This window comes from Phyllobates terribilis, unplaced genomic scaffold, assembly GCF_046119375.1.
Source record: "Phyllobates terribilis strain yellow unplaced genomic scaffold, ASM4611937v1 Scaffold_5__5_contigs__length_657084704, whole genome shotgun sequence".
Taxonomy (NCBI): domain Eukaryota; kingdom Metazoa; phylum Chordata; class Amphibia; order Anura; family Dendrobatidae; genus Phyllobates; species Phyllobates terribilis.
This window is the reverse complement of record NW_027362765.1, coordinates 48,222,648-48,244,357: the sequence shown is the minus strand read 5'-3', so window position 1 is coordinate 48,244,357 and position 21,710 is coordinate 48,222,648. Positions and strand designations below refer to the sequence as shown.

Sequence of the window (21,710 nt, the reverse complement as noted above, 5' to 3'; positions counted from 1 at the left end):
CTAGCTTTAGCGACAAGGAAGGAGCCCCTGGCCCCGGGTAATCCAACAGCAGAGTTCTGATATTGGGACACAGAATCATGAGATAGTCTGCTGCCACCTGGGGGCTGACACTATTATTGCATTTAAATAAAATTGGATCCTCCCCAGCAGAGCATACCTCGCTTGCTGGAGCCAGGCTTCCTCAGTTCTTTCTAGTGTCAGTTTGCAGGCAAGGTCTGTCTCAGACTTGTTAGGCGCTAATCATCTTGCTTTTGTTTTTCAGATAGATGTGTATTTGAGTTTAATTGTGCAGTTAATTGTTTTACCCACGTACAGACTGTAATTGTTCAGTCCATATCCTCTCGCGTCTATGTGGCTAGACTAAGGTACCTTGACACAGTTGGTACAAGTACTGGTGTGGAGGTCTGTAAGCCAACTAGCTCTTGCCTGCTGCCCCACATGGCGCGCATGTGCATAGTGCAGAAGTTAAGGGGATCCGGTGCTTCAGGACAGGTAAGTATGACCCTGTCGTGAACCGGTCTTTCCCCCTCCTCCCAATCTGGTTCCCCACTCCTTCCACCCCTCTGTTTTCTTTTCTTGGGGTGGTGATTACCTGAGGCTGCTCGGCTTCGGAAGAGAGAAGGGGACTGTCCTGGTGCATTGGCTAGGTACTGCTGCTGGCTGTCCTGCTTGCCCATCTGCTCCCCTTGCCCTTAGTTGGTGGGGGTTAGACAGGTGGTGGGCTGGAGTGGTGCTTTGCCACATGGCTGCCCGGGTATCTACGGCTCTCTCTGCTCTCTTTGCGGGCGGTGGTGGGGGTCCGGTCATGGGGGTTTATCAGTAGGAGCGCTCGGCCAATCGGCTGGTGGGATATTTCAGCCAATAACTGGGCCAGACGTTTCCAGCCAGTCGGGGGTCGGGTTACTCCCGGCTTATCAGCATAGCCTGTCTTGCAGCCAATCAGTGGCAGCGTTCCGGGTTCCCGTTCCTCTGGCTCCGCCCCTTCTTCCTGGCCGCAATGCAGCAGTGTTAAGATGGTGTGGAGCACAAAAACACCTCGGCCGCGTCATCGTGAGTTAGCAGGCTCACCCGAGGAACAGATTCCTCCTGCAATGTGGATGTGGAAGACTGTTGGCTAATGGGGGCTGATACTAGGCACTCTAGTATCTAACAGTTTTTATGTCACTGTTTAGTGGAGTCTTCTACTTTCTTTCTGTCTTTTCTCTATCACTCATAATGTCTAGAGAGGCCCGTGCACACCAATTGACCTAATCCAGCCTCCATATCCAATGTCCTTGAGTAACAACGGGTGGTGAGTGATCTTCGAGAAAGTTTACTTTGCTAACCAGGCCCACCTTGTTTGTTATTTTACCAATTAGGAGAGGCCTAGGAAAGCTGTTGCAAAGCGTAAAAATAACAAATGTGCACTTTGCAAATCCCCGTTACCATCCGACTGGCAGAAAAGTATGTGTACATCTTGCTTTCAGTCTGTCAGGATGCCCCTGATTTTGCATTAAATATAAAATCAATCGTTAAAGCAGAGGTTAAAGATCTCTCATAACCCTGATGCAGACAGGTGCAAAGAAAGAGAAAAAGAGACTTAGACAATTATCGTCGGATTCAGATAGATCCCTTAGAGCAGTGGACGATTCCTATTTAGCATCCTCCTCTTCCTCTTCATCATCTGAGGATGATGTCGGTGGTAGACCATTCTCTCCTTTGGGAGACACAAGCAGGTTAATTAAGGCAATAAGAACCGTCCTTGGGCTTGTGGAAACAAACACCCTAAATCAATTGGGGATAGAAAGAAGCGTACATTCCCGGTAAACGAGAAGATTAAAAAACTAATTCGGGAACAGTTGAAGAGACCTGATAGGAAGGCCTCATTGACTTTATCCCTGAAGAGAAAATATCCGTTTGAGCAGGAGGCTACCTTATTCTAGGATAAAAGCCCAAAGATTGATGTAGCAGTAGCTAAATCTTCGAAAAAATCTTCTCTGCCCTTCGAAGACCTGGGTATTCATAGGGACCAGTTAGATGCTCTCAGCAGGTGCCCTGAAACCCGCCATAATAGGTACTTGAGCTGCAAGATTTATGATTGTCTGGCTACAGTAGAAGAAGGAGCAGCTTAAAGACAATGTCTCTAGGGAAAGGATCCTATCTAATCTACCCTTAGTACAGGGGGCAGCAGCCTTTCTAGCAGACGCCTTGGCGGACACAATGAGGTTGGCGGCAAGATCTGCAGCTCTCTCTAAATCAGCTAGAAGAGCACTATGGTTAAAATGCTATCCAGGTGATGCGCAGTCAAAATCCAAACTATGCTCCATTCCCTGTGAAGGAGAATTCCTCTTTGGTCAACCATTAGATGACATCCTAGAGAAGGCGGGGATAAAAAGTTTGCCGGTGACCACCTTTAGGAGTAGGTCCTTTCGGAGGTAGAAATACATCAAAAGTAAGCCTCCCAAATGTCAGTACAATTGGGAAAATAAGAAGAGAAGGAACCCTGGGTTTATGTTTGGGGGTCCCTCCTGAGCAGGGAAAATGACCTCCCAGTGACACCATCATCCAGTTGGGACGAAGGCTCTCCTCCTTTCTTCCAGCCTGCAAAGGAATTTCATCCAGCTGCTGGATTTTAATAAAATAAAAGATGGCTTGAAGCTGGATTTTCACCCGACCCCCTCAGTGGTACCTAATAACAACATCTGCCAGGAAGTCATGCGAAGAACAGTTGGCCTTAGAAAAGGAAGTTCTAAGTCTGGTCTAAAAGGAAGTCCTTGTAGAGATCCCCAAAGAAGAAGAAGGCAGGAGATTCTATTCCCCATCTTTTTAATAAAAAAAAAAACGGATGGAACCTTCAGGACAATTATCAATTTAAAAAGACTAAACAGTTTTTTGATTCATCATCCCTTCAAGATGGAGTCAGTAAGGACTGCCATAAGACTCCTATTCCTAGATTGCTACTTGGTGGTATTGCATCTGAAGGATGCATACTACCATGTGCCTATTTATGTAGTCCATCAGAAATATCTAAGAGTGGCTCTACACATGGGAGGGAGCCTAAGACATTTTAAATTCAGAGCCCTACCCTTTGGCCTTTATATGGCGCTAAGGGTGTTTTACAAAAATTGTGCTCGTCTGCATTACATGTATTTCTTCATTATGAATGTAATGTGATGTAGCGTATTCTTCATATACATTGTGATTTGATAAATTGTGATTCTGTATATGTAATACTCAGTTGCATGTATATACACCATGTGTATATACCATTTTTAATGTAACATAGCAATCACTCTTATGATCGCAGAGTTTTAATAAATCTAGAGTTTTTTAAAATCTTGTGGCCATTCTATTCCACGGACCTCGAAAGAGTCAGAGGTCTCCTCGCCTCACTGGGAACCTCGCTATCCAACAGCAGCTCCGACAGGATAAAATTTTCTAACCCTTAAAGTCATAATACTTGTAGCATTGACATCAGCTTGTAGGGTCAGTGATATTCAGGCCTTTTCGGTAAATCCAACATACACTTAGGTACTGGAAGATAGATTGGGCTTGAGACCTGACCTGACCTACCTACCAAAAGTGGCTAAGAGATTCCATAGAACTCAGGAGATTGTTCTTCCTTCTTTTTGTAGTTCACCAAAAGACCCCAAAGAAGAACAGTTCCATACACTAGATATCAGATGAGCACTAATTAAATATATAGAAGCAACTAAAGTGTGGAAGAAAACCCAATCATTGTTCGTGTCCTTTCATGGGGCTAGTAAAAGGCTTAAAGTCTCAAAGAGTACCTTAGCAGTGTGGATTAGGGAGGCCATCAGTATAGCTTATTCGGCCAGTAGTGTGTTAATAGAATATGGGTGGGTTGTCTATCAATCAAGGATGGGTTATCTTAGCAGATAAAATGTATATAATAAAACATGACTTTTAATTGTTATTAATAAAAACAGAGGGCTCAAAAAACATATAAGACACACAGTTGGCAATTACTAGGAGAAGTGACCCATAAATCCTCACAGGTGCATACACTGTCCTCTCAAAAGGAACAAGTTAAAGGAATATACACAAATGTGGAAATTTCAATGACCATAGAATTAATTAATGGAACAATCTCACCATTTGGTTGTCCTGTGCAGGTAGTTGAAGTTCCAGACAAAGACCATATAGAAAATGGATAGAATAGGGTCACGAAAGAGGGGGGAGGTGGGGAAGGGCGTATAAATATCCTGCCACACATTACCCCAATTGAGACCCGCATAGTCTGGAAACTGTAGATGTCCTGAATTAACCCCTCCCAACGCGTTTCGTTATCATACTCATCAGAGGAGAATTAATTGTTAACTGTGTGTCTTGTATGTTTTTGAGCCCCGTTTTTATTAGTAGTGTGTTAATACCAGAAGGAATTAAAATTCATTCCACTCGAGCGATTGTGATTTCTTGGGCAGAGAAGGTACACATCGACCAGTTATGTAAGGCAGCAACTTGGTCCTCTCCTTCAACCTTCTGTAGACACTAAAGGCTGGACTTATCCTACACAACCGATCTAACTTTTGGTAGAAGGGTTCTACAAGCAGTGGTCTCTCCCTAAGATGGATGGTTATTTTATATAAATTTCTCAGGGAGTACTGTCATGGGTGAAGAGTCTCTCAGGTGGTGGTTGACGTCACCCCTGTTAACTTGGGGTCACTCTTATTGTCCCATTCAGTGGCAGATGCTCACCATGGATGCCAGCCTGTCTGGCTGGGGAGCAATCTTCTGTCACTTAACAGTTCAACGGGTTTGGAGCAGGCAGGAGAGACTTCTCCCAATCAACATGCTGGAGCTCAGAGCTGTCCATCTGGCTCTTTTACATTGGCATCACTTACTCCAGGAGTTGCCCATCAGAGTTCAATCAGATAATGCTACTGCTATGGCCTCTATCAATCACCAGGGGGGCACACAAAGCCCATCAGCCATGGTGGAGGTCGCAGGGATTCTGGAGTGGGCACAGGATAAGGTTCCTTTAATTTCTGCAGTTCAAATACCAGGGGTGGACAACTGGAATGGGGACTTTTTAAGCGGCCATTATCTGCAGTAGAGTAAGCTCTTAACCCAGAGGTGTTCAAGTAGAATTGTGGGCAGGAGGGTACGCTGGATGTAGGTCTATTGGCATCCAGACTAAATCACAAGGTGCCAAGATTTGTAACAAGATCAGTCGACACCCAGGTAATCCCTTTGTCCCAGTTCACTCTGCCTTATCTCTTTCCACCTCTACCACTTTTACCCAACTTCTCAAGAAGATCAGGGCAGAGGGTGTGCCAGTCACTCATTGCTCCAGATTGACCTCGGAGGGCCTGGTATTTGGATGTGATCAATTTCCTGGCGGATGTTCCATGAATTCTTCCAGACCGCGTGGACCCTTCTGTCCCAGGGTCCGTTCTTCCATCTGAATTTATGGCTGCTTGATTTGACAGCATGACTGTTAAAGTTGCGATTTTGAGGACAGCAGGTCTGTCTGAATCAGTCATCCAGACTATGATTAGAGCATTGCAAGCAGGGCTGTGGAGTCGGTAAGCCAAACCTCCGACTTCTCAGTATCCATGACACTGACTCCGCGACTCCGACTCCCTCATACATGGCTCATGCTTAAGTGATAAATTTACTGTAGCACTGATTAATCTCAACTAAAAGTCTAGACCCTTAGATCAGGAATAGGACGGACATTTCATAACTTTCCCAAATTCTTATGAAAAAATATTCCCCACAAACTGCATTGAACTACTGTACCCAATTTATTATATATTTTAGGAGTCGGTCCATTTTATACCGGCTCCGACTCCACAACTCCGACTCCACAGCCCTGATTGCAAGTCTACCATCTCACTTGGAGGGCTTATTTTCGTTTGTGTGAGTCTACCAGTACTTAATCATTATCTTTTTCCTTGCCAGGGTTGTTCTCCCTCGTACTGTCCGGATTGGAAGCAGGGCTGGTGCTTAACTCCTTCAAGGGTCAAGTATCTGCCCCGGCTGTTCTGTTTCTGAGGGATTTGGCATCTATACCGCAGGTTAAGACTTTTCTCCAGGGGGTGGCACACATTAAGCCACCCTATCAGGCTCCCTTGGACCCTTGGCATCTGAATCATGTTTTGGAGGCTTTTTAGTCTCCGCCTTTTGAGCCAGAGAGATTTCTATATCTTTTCCTTCTTATAAGGTAGCTTTCCTTATAGCCAAAACTTCTATAAGGAGGGTCTTGCGGCTTTGTCTTGTTGCGCCCCTTACCTTATTCTTTATCAGGATAAGGTAATGTTAAGGACAGTTCTGTCTTTTATTCCAAACGTAGTTTCGAGTTTTCACCTTAATGAAGATATGATTTTACCTTACTTTTGTCCGGCTCCATCTCATCCTATTGAGCAGGCTCTGCACAGGTTGGATGTTGTTAGAGCCGTAAGGTACTGTTTATCGACCACCACCTCATTTAGGCGTTCTGATTCTTTGATATACCACAGACCCTCGTAAGGGTCATGCTGCTTCTAAAGCAACCATTGCCAGCTCGATCAAGATGGCTATTATCCAGGCTTATAAGGCTAAGGCCCTGGTTGCCCCATTTAGGATTAGGGCGTACTCCACACAAGCAGTAGGAACTTCCTGGGCTGTTCGTCATCAGGCATCAGCTTTGCAGTTTTGTATAGCAGCTACTTGGGCAGAGGTGCATACATTTTCTCAGTTTTACAGGGTGCACACTTTTGCCTCGGCAGATGCAAGTCCTGGTAAGAAGATACTGAAGGCGGCAGTAGCCCAGAATTCCGTTTGAGTTACGGCAGAAGACTAGATGGTAACAGTATTATATTTAATACTATATCCCTAGGACCACCTTTGGACGTCCCATAATTCTGTGTCCCCCAATGAGGCGAACAAGAAAAATAAATTTTTTACTTAGTGTAAAATCTGTTTCTCATTGTCTTCATTGGGGGACACCGCTCCCTCCCATGCTTACCCGGTTGGGCGTACAGTTATGTTACTTCTTGACTTAATTCTTGTCGCCTCCTCCTGCTTTCTCACAAAACTGTGGAAGCCTGGCTCCAGCAGGCGAGGTATAGTCTGTTGGGGAGGAGACATTTTTATTTAATTGCAATACTAGTGTCAGCCGCCAGGTGGCAACAGACTATCCCATGGTTCTGTGTCCCCCAATGAAGACTGCGAGAAATAAATTTTACAGTAAGTAAAAAATCTATTTTTATCCACCAGTATTATATATGTTTTATACTTGTGTAATAAGAACAGTGGAGATGGCAGGATTAGAGCTTATAGATGTGACTTCTCCATATGTCTGCGACTTTTACAATATTTGTTTCAGAGTAAAGATGTGAATCCATAAGTTTCTGTATTTAACCCTTTTATTTTTGAACTGTTATTTTCCTTGTGTGTAAATCTTATTTCATTTGTCATTTTTTAAGCACTGTACTTTACTTTATTTTTTATATATTAAATCTAAAATGTAATAAGTTTGTTTCTTGCTGTTTTAAATGTGCCCACATCAAAGAGGAAAAGTATAGCTTGGATTTTACCCAGTGTATGCCAAAGTACAAGAAGGACCTATCGGGTGCCTTGAAAAGTTAGCTGTGCGTGTGAGCTAGTGTGCCAACCAGGGCAGGCGTTGTGGTGGGTGTGAGAAGGTGGTGTGGATGTGTGAGATGACTGTGGGGTGCTCTTAACTCATTTTCAGCCTATTGTGATAGTTGAATGGACAAGTGTTTGTGAGAAGCGGAGTCCCCCTTTACAATCACATCCAAATCAAGAGTTCTGCAAGTGGGTGATGTTTCTGACATTCCAGTTTATCCAATCTGAGAATACAACATCTATACTGTGGTAGGTTGACTCACTTGGCTTTTTAGGGAGGTAGACACAGGAACCGTTTCTATTTAAAGTCTGGCTGATTTATTGCAATCCACATAAACCGCGTCGCCAGAAAAATTAAATACAGCCTTTGTCCGGCACAAGGTAAAACAAAGTAAGAAGTCCATAAAATAATGTTGGTTAGCCCACCTGGATTAAAGTTCAGCTTTAATGTCATTTAGCAAACCAGGAGACCTGCAACTTCCATACATCCAACCTGCGAGAGACAAACCGCTCTCAATTTACCCAGTGAATCACACCCAGGGGCGGAGATATGGTGAGCAGCCTTTTCAGCTGTTCTTAATCAAACTGTCATGGCTGATTAACCCCTTTTAGTCCTATATGCACTAAAACATTACTTCAAGTTTATCTCCCAACCATTAGGTGTCTAACAGCCACCTTACATACCTCCCCCCTCTGTCTAAAGCCTTGGGTTTGACACCTTCTACCACTAGACATGGGATTCTCGAGAGGAGATTGGCATTATCATGAAACTCCCGACTCTATGTTCTACATGGAAGTGGAAATCCTGCAGCGCTAACAACCAGCGAGGTAACACACACATTTTTCCCCTTTTCCTTCCTTATCCACCTGAGTGGGCCATAGTCTGACATTTAATTTAAATTCTCGCCCTAAGGGATCATATTGCAATGTGTCCACCGCCCACTTTATGGACACATTTTTTTTTATTTAAAGAGAACCATGCCTTCCTGAGTGCATCAATCATTGCCTAGACCTTTCCCAGATGACTTCACCTCGCAACATAATTCTTGAGGGTGCGAGGATCCAGTCCATGGTCTTCTTGAATGTGGCTGGAGCTCCCTGCAGTCCGGACTTATTGGAAGCAACAGTCAGGCATAGAGAAAGTCATCTCCTCCTTGGCTTTTTGTGACATGGGAATTTGCCAATATCCCTTTGTTAATCCAAAGTGGTTATGTACATTGCTGGCCCAAGTCTCTCGATCAGGTCATTGACACGCGACATCTGATACGTGCCGAACTTGGAGACGTCATTCAGCTTTCGATTCTCCATACCCAATCTTCATTCTCCATCGGGTTTTGGAACAAGGACAATAGGGTTAGACCACCCTCTCTTAGATTCCTCAATGACCCCGAGATTCAGCATCCGCTTTACTTCCTTGGACATCTGTTCTTGACAGGTGTTACGGGTGTGTCAGATGTGACAGACAGTCACCCTGCAGTTGGTTTCAGAAGATCTTTTCGTTTGGCATTACTGACATCTTCTTAGCTGTTTCACTTTAGAACCCCGCGGCTACCTCCCTCCTGCTCTAATTGACACCCTTGCCTGGGTGTTTAAATAGTTTCACTTTGCTACAGGGCGGTGCCGTTGATATTCACATGTTTCCTTGTGAAAGCTTGGAGCGAGTGCAGTCTGTTTACTTCCTCACTGGTGCTAAGAGGACGTGTGTGTTATCTCTATGAAGTCGGCTCAAGCTAAGTTATTTTACCCCCGTGTCTGTCTACATTGTTGTCTTTAATTGTTAGTGGGGATCGACTAGTGCTCATCCCCCCTTCCTTATCCAGGGCCAAACACTAGGGAAATACAGGGATAGGTTCCTGTACGGTGAATTGTGAAGAACCAATATAGGGACGGTAGGGCAGACAGGGTGATATCAGATCAGCCTAGGAGGTCTCCAGTCCCCCCTTTCCCTAGAGTCTGGGCTCCCTTCCCCTCTTCCCTTTGTGTTGCACTTTTCCACACCTTGCGTGACAGCGGGCCTCTGGAATTCGGTAGGGCTTCGAACTCACGTGCACATGGGGTTCCGTCAGAACCTCGTGTTCTATGACATCTGTACACCCCGGCAAATCTGAGAACAAGTCCCGGTTCTGCTGCAGAAATTCCTGACATTGCTGTTTCTGGGCCTTTGACAGTGTTTCGGATACTGTGATGTCTTCAGTGTCTCTTTCTGGCTTCACCAGCCAACTTGGCGTTTCAACGGAGACCTTTTCTTGCTCTGCCTTGATGGGCCGCAGCACGAGAGGATTTCGGAAGTGAGAAGTGGGAGCACTTAACTGGCAGGTGGGACAGGTCTTGTAATACCTTTTAGGATTTCACTGTGACATCTGGGCAAATAGAACCTATGCATGACCCATTCTTGAGTTTTGTCCACCCAAGACATGTGAATGGGCATTGTCCAACACCCACAGTCTATAGGGTCCTGGTACCAACAATTATTCCATTATCTCCTCTCTCACCTTAGTAAACCAGTACAATAAAGTTTTCCACTCAACATGAAATAGGGGAACCTGGTGTCAGCCCCCGACTCCTGTGCTATGCCTTTTATAATGGTTATCTTATTGAACTCTTCTTTTAGAGTTAGGTTTCTGTTCGGCGAACCCAAAAGTTTTTCTGGTCACCCCTATCTCAGGAATGTCTGCCTCAGGGGATACTACCTCCTCATCTTCCCCCATTACACAGAAGGGAAACCCGTCAAACTCTGGGGTTGGTGAGGTCGGACCACGCCGACCTCATAGGACTCAGTACCTCAGGCCGTGTCAATGACCATTCTGGCCATCAAATAATCTTTAGCATCACCGTAAATGCAGCAGACGCCCACCTTCTTTCCCTGGATCAATTGGAGAGGGAGTGTGGCCCTCATGAGGGTCACCAAACTCCCTGAGTCTAGTAGTCCAGTCATTTGCAGACCATTCACTTTTACAGGACAAGTTTCGGGCCCTTTGCCAGGTGGACAGTCCACACTGCATGCTGGATATGCGTAGAATGAACACCAGCGTCCCATGCTACAGTCCATTTGCTCGGTGGTCAGGGAACAAAGGGCAGCTATGTGACTGGGCCGTAACATCTCCAGCAAATTACATCACCTGATGAGGTCCTCGGCATGACCTCCGCCGCCCCCTTGGACTTTGGACACCCCACCCCGTTTTTAACCTCCACCGCCAGTATGGAGTGGGCTGCCTACCCAAAGAAGCGTCGACCCCCTGATACCTTTCGACCAGTCCGACCAAGTCATCAGTGTTTCGGGGATCACCCTGGGAAATCCAAGTGTGCATTGGGCTCGGAAGGGAGTGCACTAACCGGTCCATTACAACTCGCTCTACCATCTGTACTGGGGTAGAGGGCTTTGGCTGTAACCACTTTTGGACGAGATTCAGCAGATCAAATATTTGGGAGCGAGGAGGTTTGTCATAGTGATATCTCCAGCGGTCGACCCGTTGTGCCTTGACGGACATTGTCACCGCCAAGTGCACCAAAATTTCTGTTTTCAAATTTGCATATTCTTTGGCGACTTGTAAGGCTAAATCATAGTAGGCCTTTTGTGGCTCCCCCATTAAGTATGGCGCCAGGACTACCGCCCACTGCTCTGGCTGGAGTTTCTCCCTATCGCCGACCCTTTCAAAAACTGTTAAAAAGGCCTCTGTATCGTCCCCAGGATCATTTTCTGCAAAGCTCTCCTCATCGCTTTCCAGGTAAAAATCATCATCTGACCTTGGAGATGGAATGACCGCTGTGTCACGAACCGCTTCTTTAAGTATCTCAATCTGTTGCTTGTCCTGTTGCTGCTGGAGCTGTTGCGTAAGCAGCTTAATTGTCTCCTCCTTGTGTCCTGTTGTTGCTGTTGCTGCTGTATCAGTTTCTGCTGTTGTTGGGCTAGCACCAGTTGTTTAATCAGGTCCTCCATGAAGTCTGACGCTGCTTCCTGGCCTATAGCTGCCTTCACCCAAGACATGCAGTACTTCTGTAGCAGTCACATGTGTTCTCAGGGAACTTTGCACGCACTTATAACACCAAATGTGGTAGGTCAACTCATCTGCTTCTTAAAGAGGTAGACACAGGACCCATTTCTATTTAAAGTCCGGCTGGTTTATTGCTATCATCATAAACCGCGTCACCAGAAAACTTAAATACAGCCTTGGTCCGGCACAAGGTAAAACATAAAGTAACCAGTCCATACAATAGTGCTGGTTAGCCCACTTGGCTTAGAGTCCAGCTTCCATATTCTTTATCAAAGATATTCAATCCAGGAGACCTGCAACCTCCATACGTTCAGCCTGTGTGAGACAAACCGCCTCAATTTACCCAGTGAATCACACCCAGGGGTGGAGGATATGGTGAGGAGCCAGTTCAGCTGCTCTTAATCAACCTGTCATGGATCATTAACCCCTTTTAGTCCTATATGCACTAAAGCATTACTTCAAGTTCATCTCACAACCACTAGGTGTCTAACGGCTGCCTTACAACGTGTTCTATATCCTGATATCTTTCCCTTATCTCCTGTAATTGTGTTATTCCATGGGATCTTTATGATGTTACAACGTCATCTTCTTCCCATTTAGGTCCTTACAATATTGGAGCCTCTCAGTGGAGATCTTCTATATAAGAGAATTTTCCTGATTGATCCGTCAAGGATGGATATGGATAAGGAGAAGATGGTGGAGAGGATATTACACCTCACCCTAGAGATCCTCTTCCGGCTTACTGGAGAGGTGAGAGATTCTGATAATGTCACATTACAACATTCTTATCTATGGGGATAGCAGATGGACAAAACTGGAGAGGTGAGGACTCTGGAAATGTCTATAGTGAGATTTATTAATGTGTCTCTCCATAACCAGGATTACACAGTAGTTAAGAAGACCTCTACTGAGCGTTGTCATGCCCCTGTGTTTGAGGGATGGGGAAGACCCCTGAGACCAATCACGGGGCCTCCATCTCACCCCCTGATAGATGAGAACATCAATGACCAGAAAATCCTAGAACTCACCTACAAGATGATTGAGCTGCTGACTGGAGAGGTGACACTGCTGGGAATGCTGGGACATTATACAGTAACGCTATGAAGGGATCGCAGTGATGATTGTATCATTTTATGTGTCAGGCTGCTGACTGACAGAGGTGACATTGCTGGGACATTATACAGTAACACTATGAAAGGATGGGGGGGATGACTGTATCATTGTGTGTGTTAGGTTCCTATAAGGTATCAGGATGCCGCTGTCTATTTCTCTATGGAGGAGTGGGAGTATTTAGAAGGACACAAAGATCTGTACAAAGATGTTGTGATGGAGGTTCCCCAGCCCCTCACATCACCAGGTAATAGACATGGCTAAATACACACAGCCTATAATTAGCTGTATGTAAAGATTAAATTCAGTCTCTTTATGTGTTTCCTCCAGTTATATCCAGTAAGAGGACAACACCAGAGAAATGTCCTCGTCCTCTTCTTCCACACGACTGTAAACAAGAAAATCCCAATATTCCTCAGGATCATCAGGTAGATGGAGAGAAGGTGTTATGAGATCTCCCCTATGATGTGTAGATGGCTGTGAAGGTCTTGTGCTCAGTCTTATTTTATCCACCAGTATTATATGTTGTATACTTGTGTAATGAGAACAGTGGTGATGGCAGGATTAGAGCTGATCATATTGTGACTTCTCCATCTGTCTAAGACTTTTGCAATATTTGTTTCAGGGCAAAGATGTGACCCATATTAATACTACAGACACACATATAAGGGATGTCGAGCGGTATAAAGAGGAGATTCCTACAGATAATTACCCAGGTGAGTAGTAACCATTAAAAGCAGAGAAGTCACAGATTCTCCTCAGTCACTGCTAATCCAACTATATCCCAATTAAAGGTCACCATTCTGCCACTATACCACTGCATGCAAACAGAAAATATTGTCTCCTACAACAGTTTGAATTACAGAGTACTACCATGTCACATACACTAATTCTGGAGTGCACAACATTTTTTGCTCCAAGAGCTACATTGCAATACTGAACCAATCCCAAGGGCCACCTTAAAAATATTGGGGTACTTACATGAGTACATCACTAAAATCACCATCAGAACATTAATACATCACCAGAACCAAGTTCTGCTCCAAAAAAAAATCAGTATGACACGCTAACTTAAACTGAGTTTTTGCAGCAGAAACTTCCAAATCCTCCTCATAATATTAGTTTTAACATAGCCATGAAGCACATTATGGATTGTTACATGTGTACAAGATCAGAACCACCATCAGCACATGTATTTGGCACCAGATCCACTGTCAGTACATGAATGCAGCACCAAGCTTAGTACAGTGGTCAATTGTAATGTCACGTGAGCCCCAAATGCAAATGTATTGCTTGAACCTACAATTCCCAGTATATCCTTAACAATGATAAGGACATGATGTGAATTCTTGTTACCAGCCATCATCAGACTGCGTACCATACAGGAACCAGAGTACTGATGAGACACTGGCAGGATCACAGACATTTATATCCAGGTACCTTATAGGTGACATTTTCTCTGATTCAAGTCATTTCCATCCTTTTTGTCTCCATGTAGTACAGACGGCATGATGAGATTTCACGAGCAGAGCTCATCTCTGCAGACTTCCATCTTCTCCGTCTCCAGCAGCACTTTTCGACACGGTGCCCTTAGAAATAAATGAATCATTATTCTGCCACATAAATATAAATATCCCCAATCTTCACCACTGAATATATAATTGCCCCCTCACTGTGCTTCCTGTACAATCCTGCACAAAATATCTGTTCTTCTCTATAATCACCCACACACACTGCCCCTCTCCATAATCCCCCACACTTTTCTCAATATTATACCCCACCCCCACACTGCACCTCTCTCCATATTGTCACCCACACGCACTGCTCCTCTCCATAATCCCCCACACTTCTTTCAATATTATACCCCACCCCCACACTGCACCTCTCTCCATGTCACCCACACACTGCCCCTCTACATAATATCTACCCTCACACTGCCCCTTTCCATAATATCTCCCCAACAATGCTCTTCTCCATAATATCCCCCTAAACTACGCTTTTCAATAATATCTCCCCACACTACTTCTCTGCATAAAGTACCCCTTCACCGTACACTATACTATGCCCCCTTTCAGCCCACCTTTTTTTTTTAAACTGTTTAATTTGAAAGATTTTCCTTTTTCTCATATAAATAACAACATTATCACATGAATAGTTATAACAAAATTAAGCAAAACAATTTAGATGCTTCTTCTAGTGGCGCAGTGCTCAACACTGCTATTCTCCCTAGAATTAGGTCAGACATCCTATGTATCATCTAAGGATGGGTAGGGTACGGGGAGGAGATAGGGGAAAAGAGAGAGAGAGAAAGAAAGAAGGCACGTATCTTCAGTTGGATAGCTTGGTTACATAGTTATTCCATGGAGCCCAGATGCGATTGAACAACTCAGGTTGATTATTAATACAGGCCGTAAGATTCTCCAAAATTCTCGTTTCTTTAATCTTCATCCTGAGTTTTTTCATGGAGGGAGCTGATCTTTTCTTCCAGTACGAGGCTATTAAACATTTTGCTGATATGAAGATATGGAGAAGCAGCCTGGCAGGGCCCTTTCTCATAGAGATGGGGGGAACATTAAGCAAATAAGTCACAGGGTCCAGAGGGATCTCCACATCTAACACCTGAGAAATCAACCCCTGTACTCTCTTCCAGAACGGGGGATATTGTCTGGCAATCCCAGACTATATGTGGCAATGAGCCCACAGCCCCCAGACATCTCCATCATCTATCTGACGTGGTAGGGTATATATTATGCAAAACCTCCGGGGTATGATATCAATGCATCAGTGTCTTGTATTGATTTTCCTTTTGTATTACACATGGGGATGATTTAGCTGCCTTGGACCATATAACCTGCCAGATAGGAGTCGGGAGCTCCCTCCCCAAATATCTCTCCCACTTAGTCATATAAGTATGTTTTCGAGGGGGAACAGTATGTTATAGATGTCTGTGATCAATCCCTTTGTAGATGGATTCCCCTTAGAGAGTCGCTCAAAGGGAGTGGGGATGGAGAAAGTTGTGTTTTTATATAAAATCAGGGCTAGGTGATGGATTTGTAAGTACGAGAAGTACCGTATATTCCGGCGTATAAGACGACTTTTGAAGACTGAAAAATCTTCTGTCTAGTCTGGGGTCGTCTTATACGCCGGTAATGCTTTTGAACTTTCAGAAATTGACATGCGGGGATACTCTGGGGGTGTTAATAAGCTGCCGTGGCCGTATCCCTGCCATGTCGGAGTTAATATAAGGTGGAGGGAGTTAAAATACGGCGGCGGTACGTCCAGACAGTCAGCGCTTCTGTGCTGAAACTGACACATCGCTGCGTATTCCCAGCTCCGGACACAGGGCAGGACTTCTGTGCCGACAGCTTTCACTTGTCACAGAAGCGCTGCGCTGTGTCCGGAGCAGGGAAGTTCGCATCGCTTCTGTGACAATATATAAAAAGCCGGCAATTCAGCAGCGGCATAAGCCGGCACCCGACAATTTAGAATAGAAAGAATAGAGCATCACACATAGATTAGATAGATAGAAACATGTCAGTCACATATATATGAAGTACAGTGACAGTATTGCTTACTGTACTTGTCATTTAGTGTAAAGGATTTATTAAAACAAATAATAGTGTTTTCATGCACTGTCTCTTTAAAAAAGCCGGCCGGCAATTCAGCAGCGGTACCCGACAATTTATAACAGACAGAATAGAGCTTCACACATAGATTAGATAGATAGAAACATGTCAGTCACATATATATGAAGTACAGTGACAGTGTTGATTACTGTACTTGTCATTTAGTATTAAAATAAAGGATTTATTATTAAAAAAATTGGCGTGGGGTTCCCCTTAATTTTAGGCTCTAGCGGAGGTTAAGCAGACGACTGGGGCAGATGTTTGAAGCCTGGGAAGGGGGTAATACCCACAGAGCTTCCCAGGCTACTAATATCAGCCCCCAGCTGAATACCTAGTCTTTACTAGCTATTAAAATGGGGAACCCCCCCAAAAAAATGACGTGGGGTCCCCCCTAATTTAATAGCTAGCAAAGGCTAGGCAGACAGCTGGGGGCTGATATTAATAGCCCAGGAAGGGAGCCATGAATATTGGCCCCCTCCCAGGCTAGAAACACCAGCCGTCAGCCGCCCCAGAAATGGCGCATCCATAGGATGCGCCAATTCTGGCACTTAGCCTCGCTCTTCCACGCTGCCCTGGTGCGGTGGCAGGGGGTAATAGGGCTGGGGTTGATGTCAGCTTATAATGCCAGCTGACATCAAGCCCAGGTTAGTAATGGAGAGGCGTCTATAAGACACCCCCATTACTAACCCCATAGTCAAAGTTAAAAAAAACACAAACACCCAGAATAAAGTCCTTTAATTGAAATAAAGACACAATCCTTTATTGTTCTAAATTAAACCATACTTACCATCACGCCCATTCCAGCTGAAGCCAACGATCTCCTGCAATAAAAGAAAAATAATAAACCAACCTCATCCTTACCTCTCCATGGTTCCCACGACAGCTTCAGCTCTGCTACATCGAGATGACAGGCTGGACCGCAGCAGAACGCTGCCATCCAGCCTCTCATCCCGCAGACACTGAGAAGCGCAGGTATGCTTGCGCTCCTCAGTGTCTCTCTGTGACGGCATCCAGATGAGCCGACAATGAACTCAGCTCACCTCCTGGACGTCCGTCACTGACAGCGTGGGAAACTTCTACTGCGCATGCGGGGAGCAGGAGAATTTTCCCACGCTGTCAGTGACGTGCATGAGGTGAGCCGAGTTCATTGGACATGATCTCGGCTCATCTGGATGCCGTCACAGTCAGACACTGAGGAGCACAAGCATGCCTGCGCTTCTCAGTGTCTGCCGCATGGCAAGCTGAACGGCAGCGTTCTGCTGCGGTGCAGCCTGTCATGTGAATGTAGCAGAGCTGGACCGGTCCTGGGAACCATGGAGAGGTAAGGATGAGGTTGCTTTATTATTTTACTTTTATTGCAGGAGATCGTTGGCTTCAGCTGGAATGGGCGTGATGGTAAGTATGGTTTAATTTAGAACATTAAAAAATTGTGTCTTTATTTCAATTAAAGGACTTTATTCTGGGTGTTGTGTTTTTTTTAATTACTTTACTAGAAATTCATGGCGGTCATGTCTAATATTGGCGTGACCCCATGAATTTCGGGCTTAGGGCCAGCTGATAATGCCAAGCTGGCCCTAACCCCTTTATTACCCAGTGAGCCACCGCACCAGGGCCCTGGATGAGTTGGGTACAGCGCCAGAAGATGGCGCTTCTATGAACGCGCCATTTTCCGGGGTGGCTGCGGACTGCAATTTGCAGCAGGGGGGGCCCAGAAAGCTTGGGCCTCCCTGCGCTGCAGATTCCAGCCCCCAGCTGCCTAGTTGTACCTGGCTGGACACAAAAATAGGGCGAAGCCCCACGTATTTTTTTTTTTAATTATTTCATGAAATAATTAAAAAAAAAAGGGCTTCCCTATATTGTTGTGTCCGGCCAGGTACAAATAGGCAGCTGGTGGTTGGGGGCAGCCCGTTCCTGCCTGCTGTACCTGGCTGGACACAAAAATATGGCGAAGCCCCACGTCAACATTTTTGGGAAAAATTAATTACAAAATTAATAATTTAGGGACTGCATCTTTATTAACCCCTCAATTGTCATTTAGTGTTAAAATAAAGGATTTTTTAAAAAGAAAATTGGCGTGGGATCCACCATCATTATAGTCTCTAGCGGAGGTTAAGCAGACGGCTGGGGCAGATGTTTGAAGTCTGGGAAGGGGGTAATACCCACGGAGCTTCCCAGGCTACTAATATCAGCCCCCAGCTGAATACCTAGCCTTTACTAGCTATTAGAATGGGGGACCCCCCCAAAAAATGACGTGGGGTCCCCCCTATTTTAATATGTTTATGAGTGACAGTTTTCCTGCTATATACCTGCATGTCATAAGAATTTAAATTAAAAAAGGACCATGTTAAATTCAAATCTGTTTTTTTTTAATTTTTACCGGTGTTTGGTATGCGTTGGAAAAGGGGTAGTCTTATACGGTGAATATATCCTAAACTCTATATTTTAACAGGAAAGTAGGGGGGTCGTCTTATACACCAGGTCGTCTTATACGCCGGAATATACGGTAGGTCTTAAGTGGAAGTTTGAACCGTTCTCTAAGAGTCTGGAAAGGAAAAATATTCCTGTTAAAGGGGTCAACAATGTCCGCGTAATAAAATAGTTGCAGCCCACCTTAATTGCCCCATAATGTCCTCCATTGATCCATACTGTACCCTGGAAAGTAACACCAAACATATTTAATCTTTGGCTGTTCCTGGAGAGCTTACTGGTGCCCGCTGATTCCTCACCACCTGTGGGGCCTGGCTCCAGCAGCAGTGTGATGAGGTCAATAGCATGCTGACCTCATCACACCAATGCACGTCGGGGCGGGGGCTGACGAACCTACATTGCTCCTGTCCCGGTACCACATTGTTCACATGTATTCGTGTCTTAAAGACGCGAATACATTTGAAAATAATGGAAGAAGAGAGCGACGTCTCCCATCAGCTCCACGGCCTGCACAACATCCTTTGTCGTGCCCCAAGTGGCAAAACCAAACCAAACGTGGCTTATTGTTCTACCTCTCTTGGGATCAGCACCCTAGTTGGGCAAAGGTGCTCACACTCACCCCATAAGCCATAAGCTACATTTAATTCTGAGAAGGAAATAAGGTCCCAGAAGTCCAGTTTCCAGTCAGTCTGAAAAGTTGTGTATCAGTGAGTTCCCCTGCAGAGAGGAACAAAGGCACACATGCACCCACCATATGGAGGACAGGAAATGCTAATGTTGGCATGATTACAGTATGGTCCATGAAAAAAGGCTGGGGGTGACATTTGTTACAAACAGAACTGCAGTAAAACAGAAAGGTAGAAAACTGCATAAAAGTGACTGTATTACCCTCATTCATCTTTAATTCATCTTTAGGAATAGTGACAATTTTGACTCCAAGGTAATCTCTGGAAACTAGTACACATTGGATGCTGGAGAGAGAAAATTGCATATATGCCATTTTAGTGCCCAATTAGTGGTGCTCAGCTTGTGCTTTAGGAGACACGACCACCATAATTTTTTAAGTGGCTTCTTCCTTTTAAAGAAATGCTAAAAATGTGGATGGTAACAGTATTTGGGCACACTGCAGAACTCAGAAGCTAGGGGAATATTTGGCTTTGGGAGCAAAGATTTTGCTGGATTGGTTCATAGAAGCCATGTTGCTTTTCAAGGTCTACTGTTAAATTGTTAATTGTTTTTGTCTTGGTAAATAATGTAATTTTGCTACATAACTTGCAATTTCTTTGGGTATTTTAGGAATGTTATAAAAATATAATTCAGTTTAATGTATTCAGAAATAATCTTTATCCTTGGCAGGTGACTGCACCAAGAGATCAAAGGGACAAGTTACATCTTCAATTTTTAAATCAGATGACCTTGATACCTCTCAAGACATAACTGACGTCTATGCCACTATTCCAGAAATACAGTCTTTTGTTACACATCCAAAAACTAACATAGAGGAGAATAGATTTTCTTCTTCAGAGTGTGGAAAATATGTTCATCCAAGGAATATGTCATTTTCATGTTCAGAATGTGGGAAAGATTTTGAAATTAAGTCAAAACTAATTGCACATCACAGAATTCACACAGGGGAGAAGCCATTTTTTTGTTCAGAATGTGGGAAACATTTTAGCCAGAAATCAACTCTTGTTAGACATCAGAAAATTCACACAGGGAAAAAGCCATTTTCATGTTCAGAATGTGGGAAATGTTTTCCTTATGAATCAAGTCTTTTTAAACATCAGAAAATTCACACAGGGGTGAAGCCATATTTATGTTTAGAATGTGGTAAATGTTTTGAATATAAATCATATCTTGTTATTCATCAGAGAATTCACACAGGGGAAAAGCCATTTTCATGTTCAAAATGTGGGAAATGTTTTGCAGATAAAAAAAGGCTTGTTATACATCAGAGAACTCACACAGGAGAGAAACCATTTTCATGTTCAGAATGTGGGAAATGTTTTGCAGATAAAAAAAGTCTTGCTAAACATCAGAGAACTCACACAGGGGAGAAGCCATTTTCATGTTCAGAATGTGGGAAATGTTTTGCATATAAATCACATCTTGTTACACATCAGAGAGCACACACAGGAGAAATGCCATATTCATGTTCAGAATGTGGGAAATGTTTTGCAGATAAAAAAAGTCTTGTTAAACATCAGAAAACTCACACAGGGGAGAAGCCATATTCATGTTCAGAATGTGGGAAATGTTTTTCCAATAAAAGTAATCTTACTAAACATCAAATATCTCACAGAGGGAGCATCCAGTATCATACCTAGAAGGTGGGAAATATAACAGAGTCAAAGTAACGACAAAGAAGTAAACAAGAAAGTTAGAACTTAGATTTGAATTAAAACATATGAAGTTATTATTATACATATGATATCTAAAAATCTAATTATATGCAACATTCCTTTGAATATTTCACAGTTACATATTTATACAGTGGTGACCAAAAGTATTGGCACCCCTGCAATTCTGTCAGATAATACTCAGTTTCTTCCTGAAAATGATTGCAATCACAAATTCTTTGGTATTATTATCTTCATTTAATTTGCTTGCAAGGAAAAAACACAAAAGAGAATGAAGCAAAAATCAAATCATTGATCATTTCACGCAAAACTCCAAAAATGGGCCAGACAAAAGTATTGGCACCCTCAGCCTAATACTTGGTTGCACAACCTTTAGCCAAAATAACTGCGAACAACCGCTTTCGGTAACCATCAATGAGTTTCTTACAATGCTCTGCTGGAATTGTAGACCATTCTTCTTTGGCAAACTGCTCCAGGTCCCTGATATTTGAAGGGTGCCATTTTGAGATCTCTCCACAGGTGTTCTATGGGATTCAGGTCTGGACTCATTGCTGGCCACTTTAGAAGTCTCCAGTGCTTTCTATCAAACCGTTTTATAGTGCTTTTGGAAGTGTGTGTTT

General features: G+C 44.0%; 1 protein-coding gene across 1 annotated transcript in view; it reads left to right on the top strand.

The window, feature by feature from the left end:
* Positions 1-21,255, top strand: part of LOC141271913 (uncharacterized) — a 36,108-nt gene extending 14,853 nt beyond the window's left edge. Inside the window, exons 6-11 of the mRNA XM_073682150.1 lie at positions 12,168-12,317; positions 12,447-12,626; positions 12,801-12,924; positions 13,008-13,105; positions 13,303-13,393; positions 20,087-21,255. Of these exons, the coding sequence (XP_073538251.1) occupies positions 12,168-12,317; positions 12,447-12,626; positions 12,801-12,924; positions 13,008-13,105; positions 13,303-13,393; positions 20,087-21,057 (1,614 nt within the window). The 3' untranslated portion in view covers positions 21,058-21,255. The remainder of the gene's footprint in view (positions 1-12,167; positions 12,318-12,446; positions 12,627-12,800; positions 12,925-13,007; positions 13,106-13,302; positions 13,394-20,086) is intronic.
* Positions 21,256-21,710: the final 455 nt, after the last annotated feature.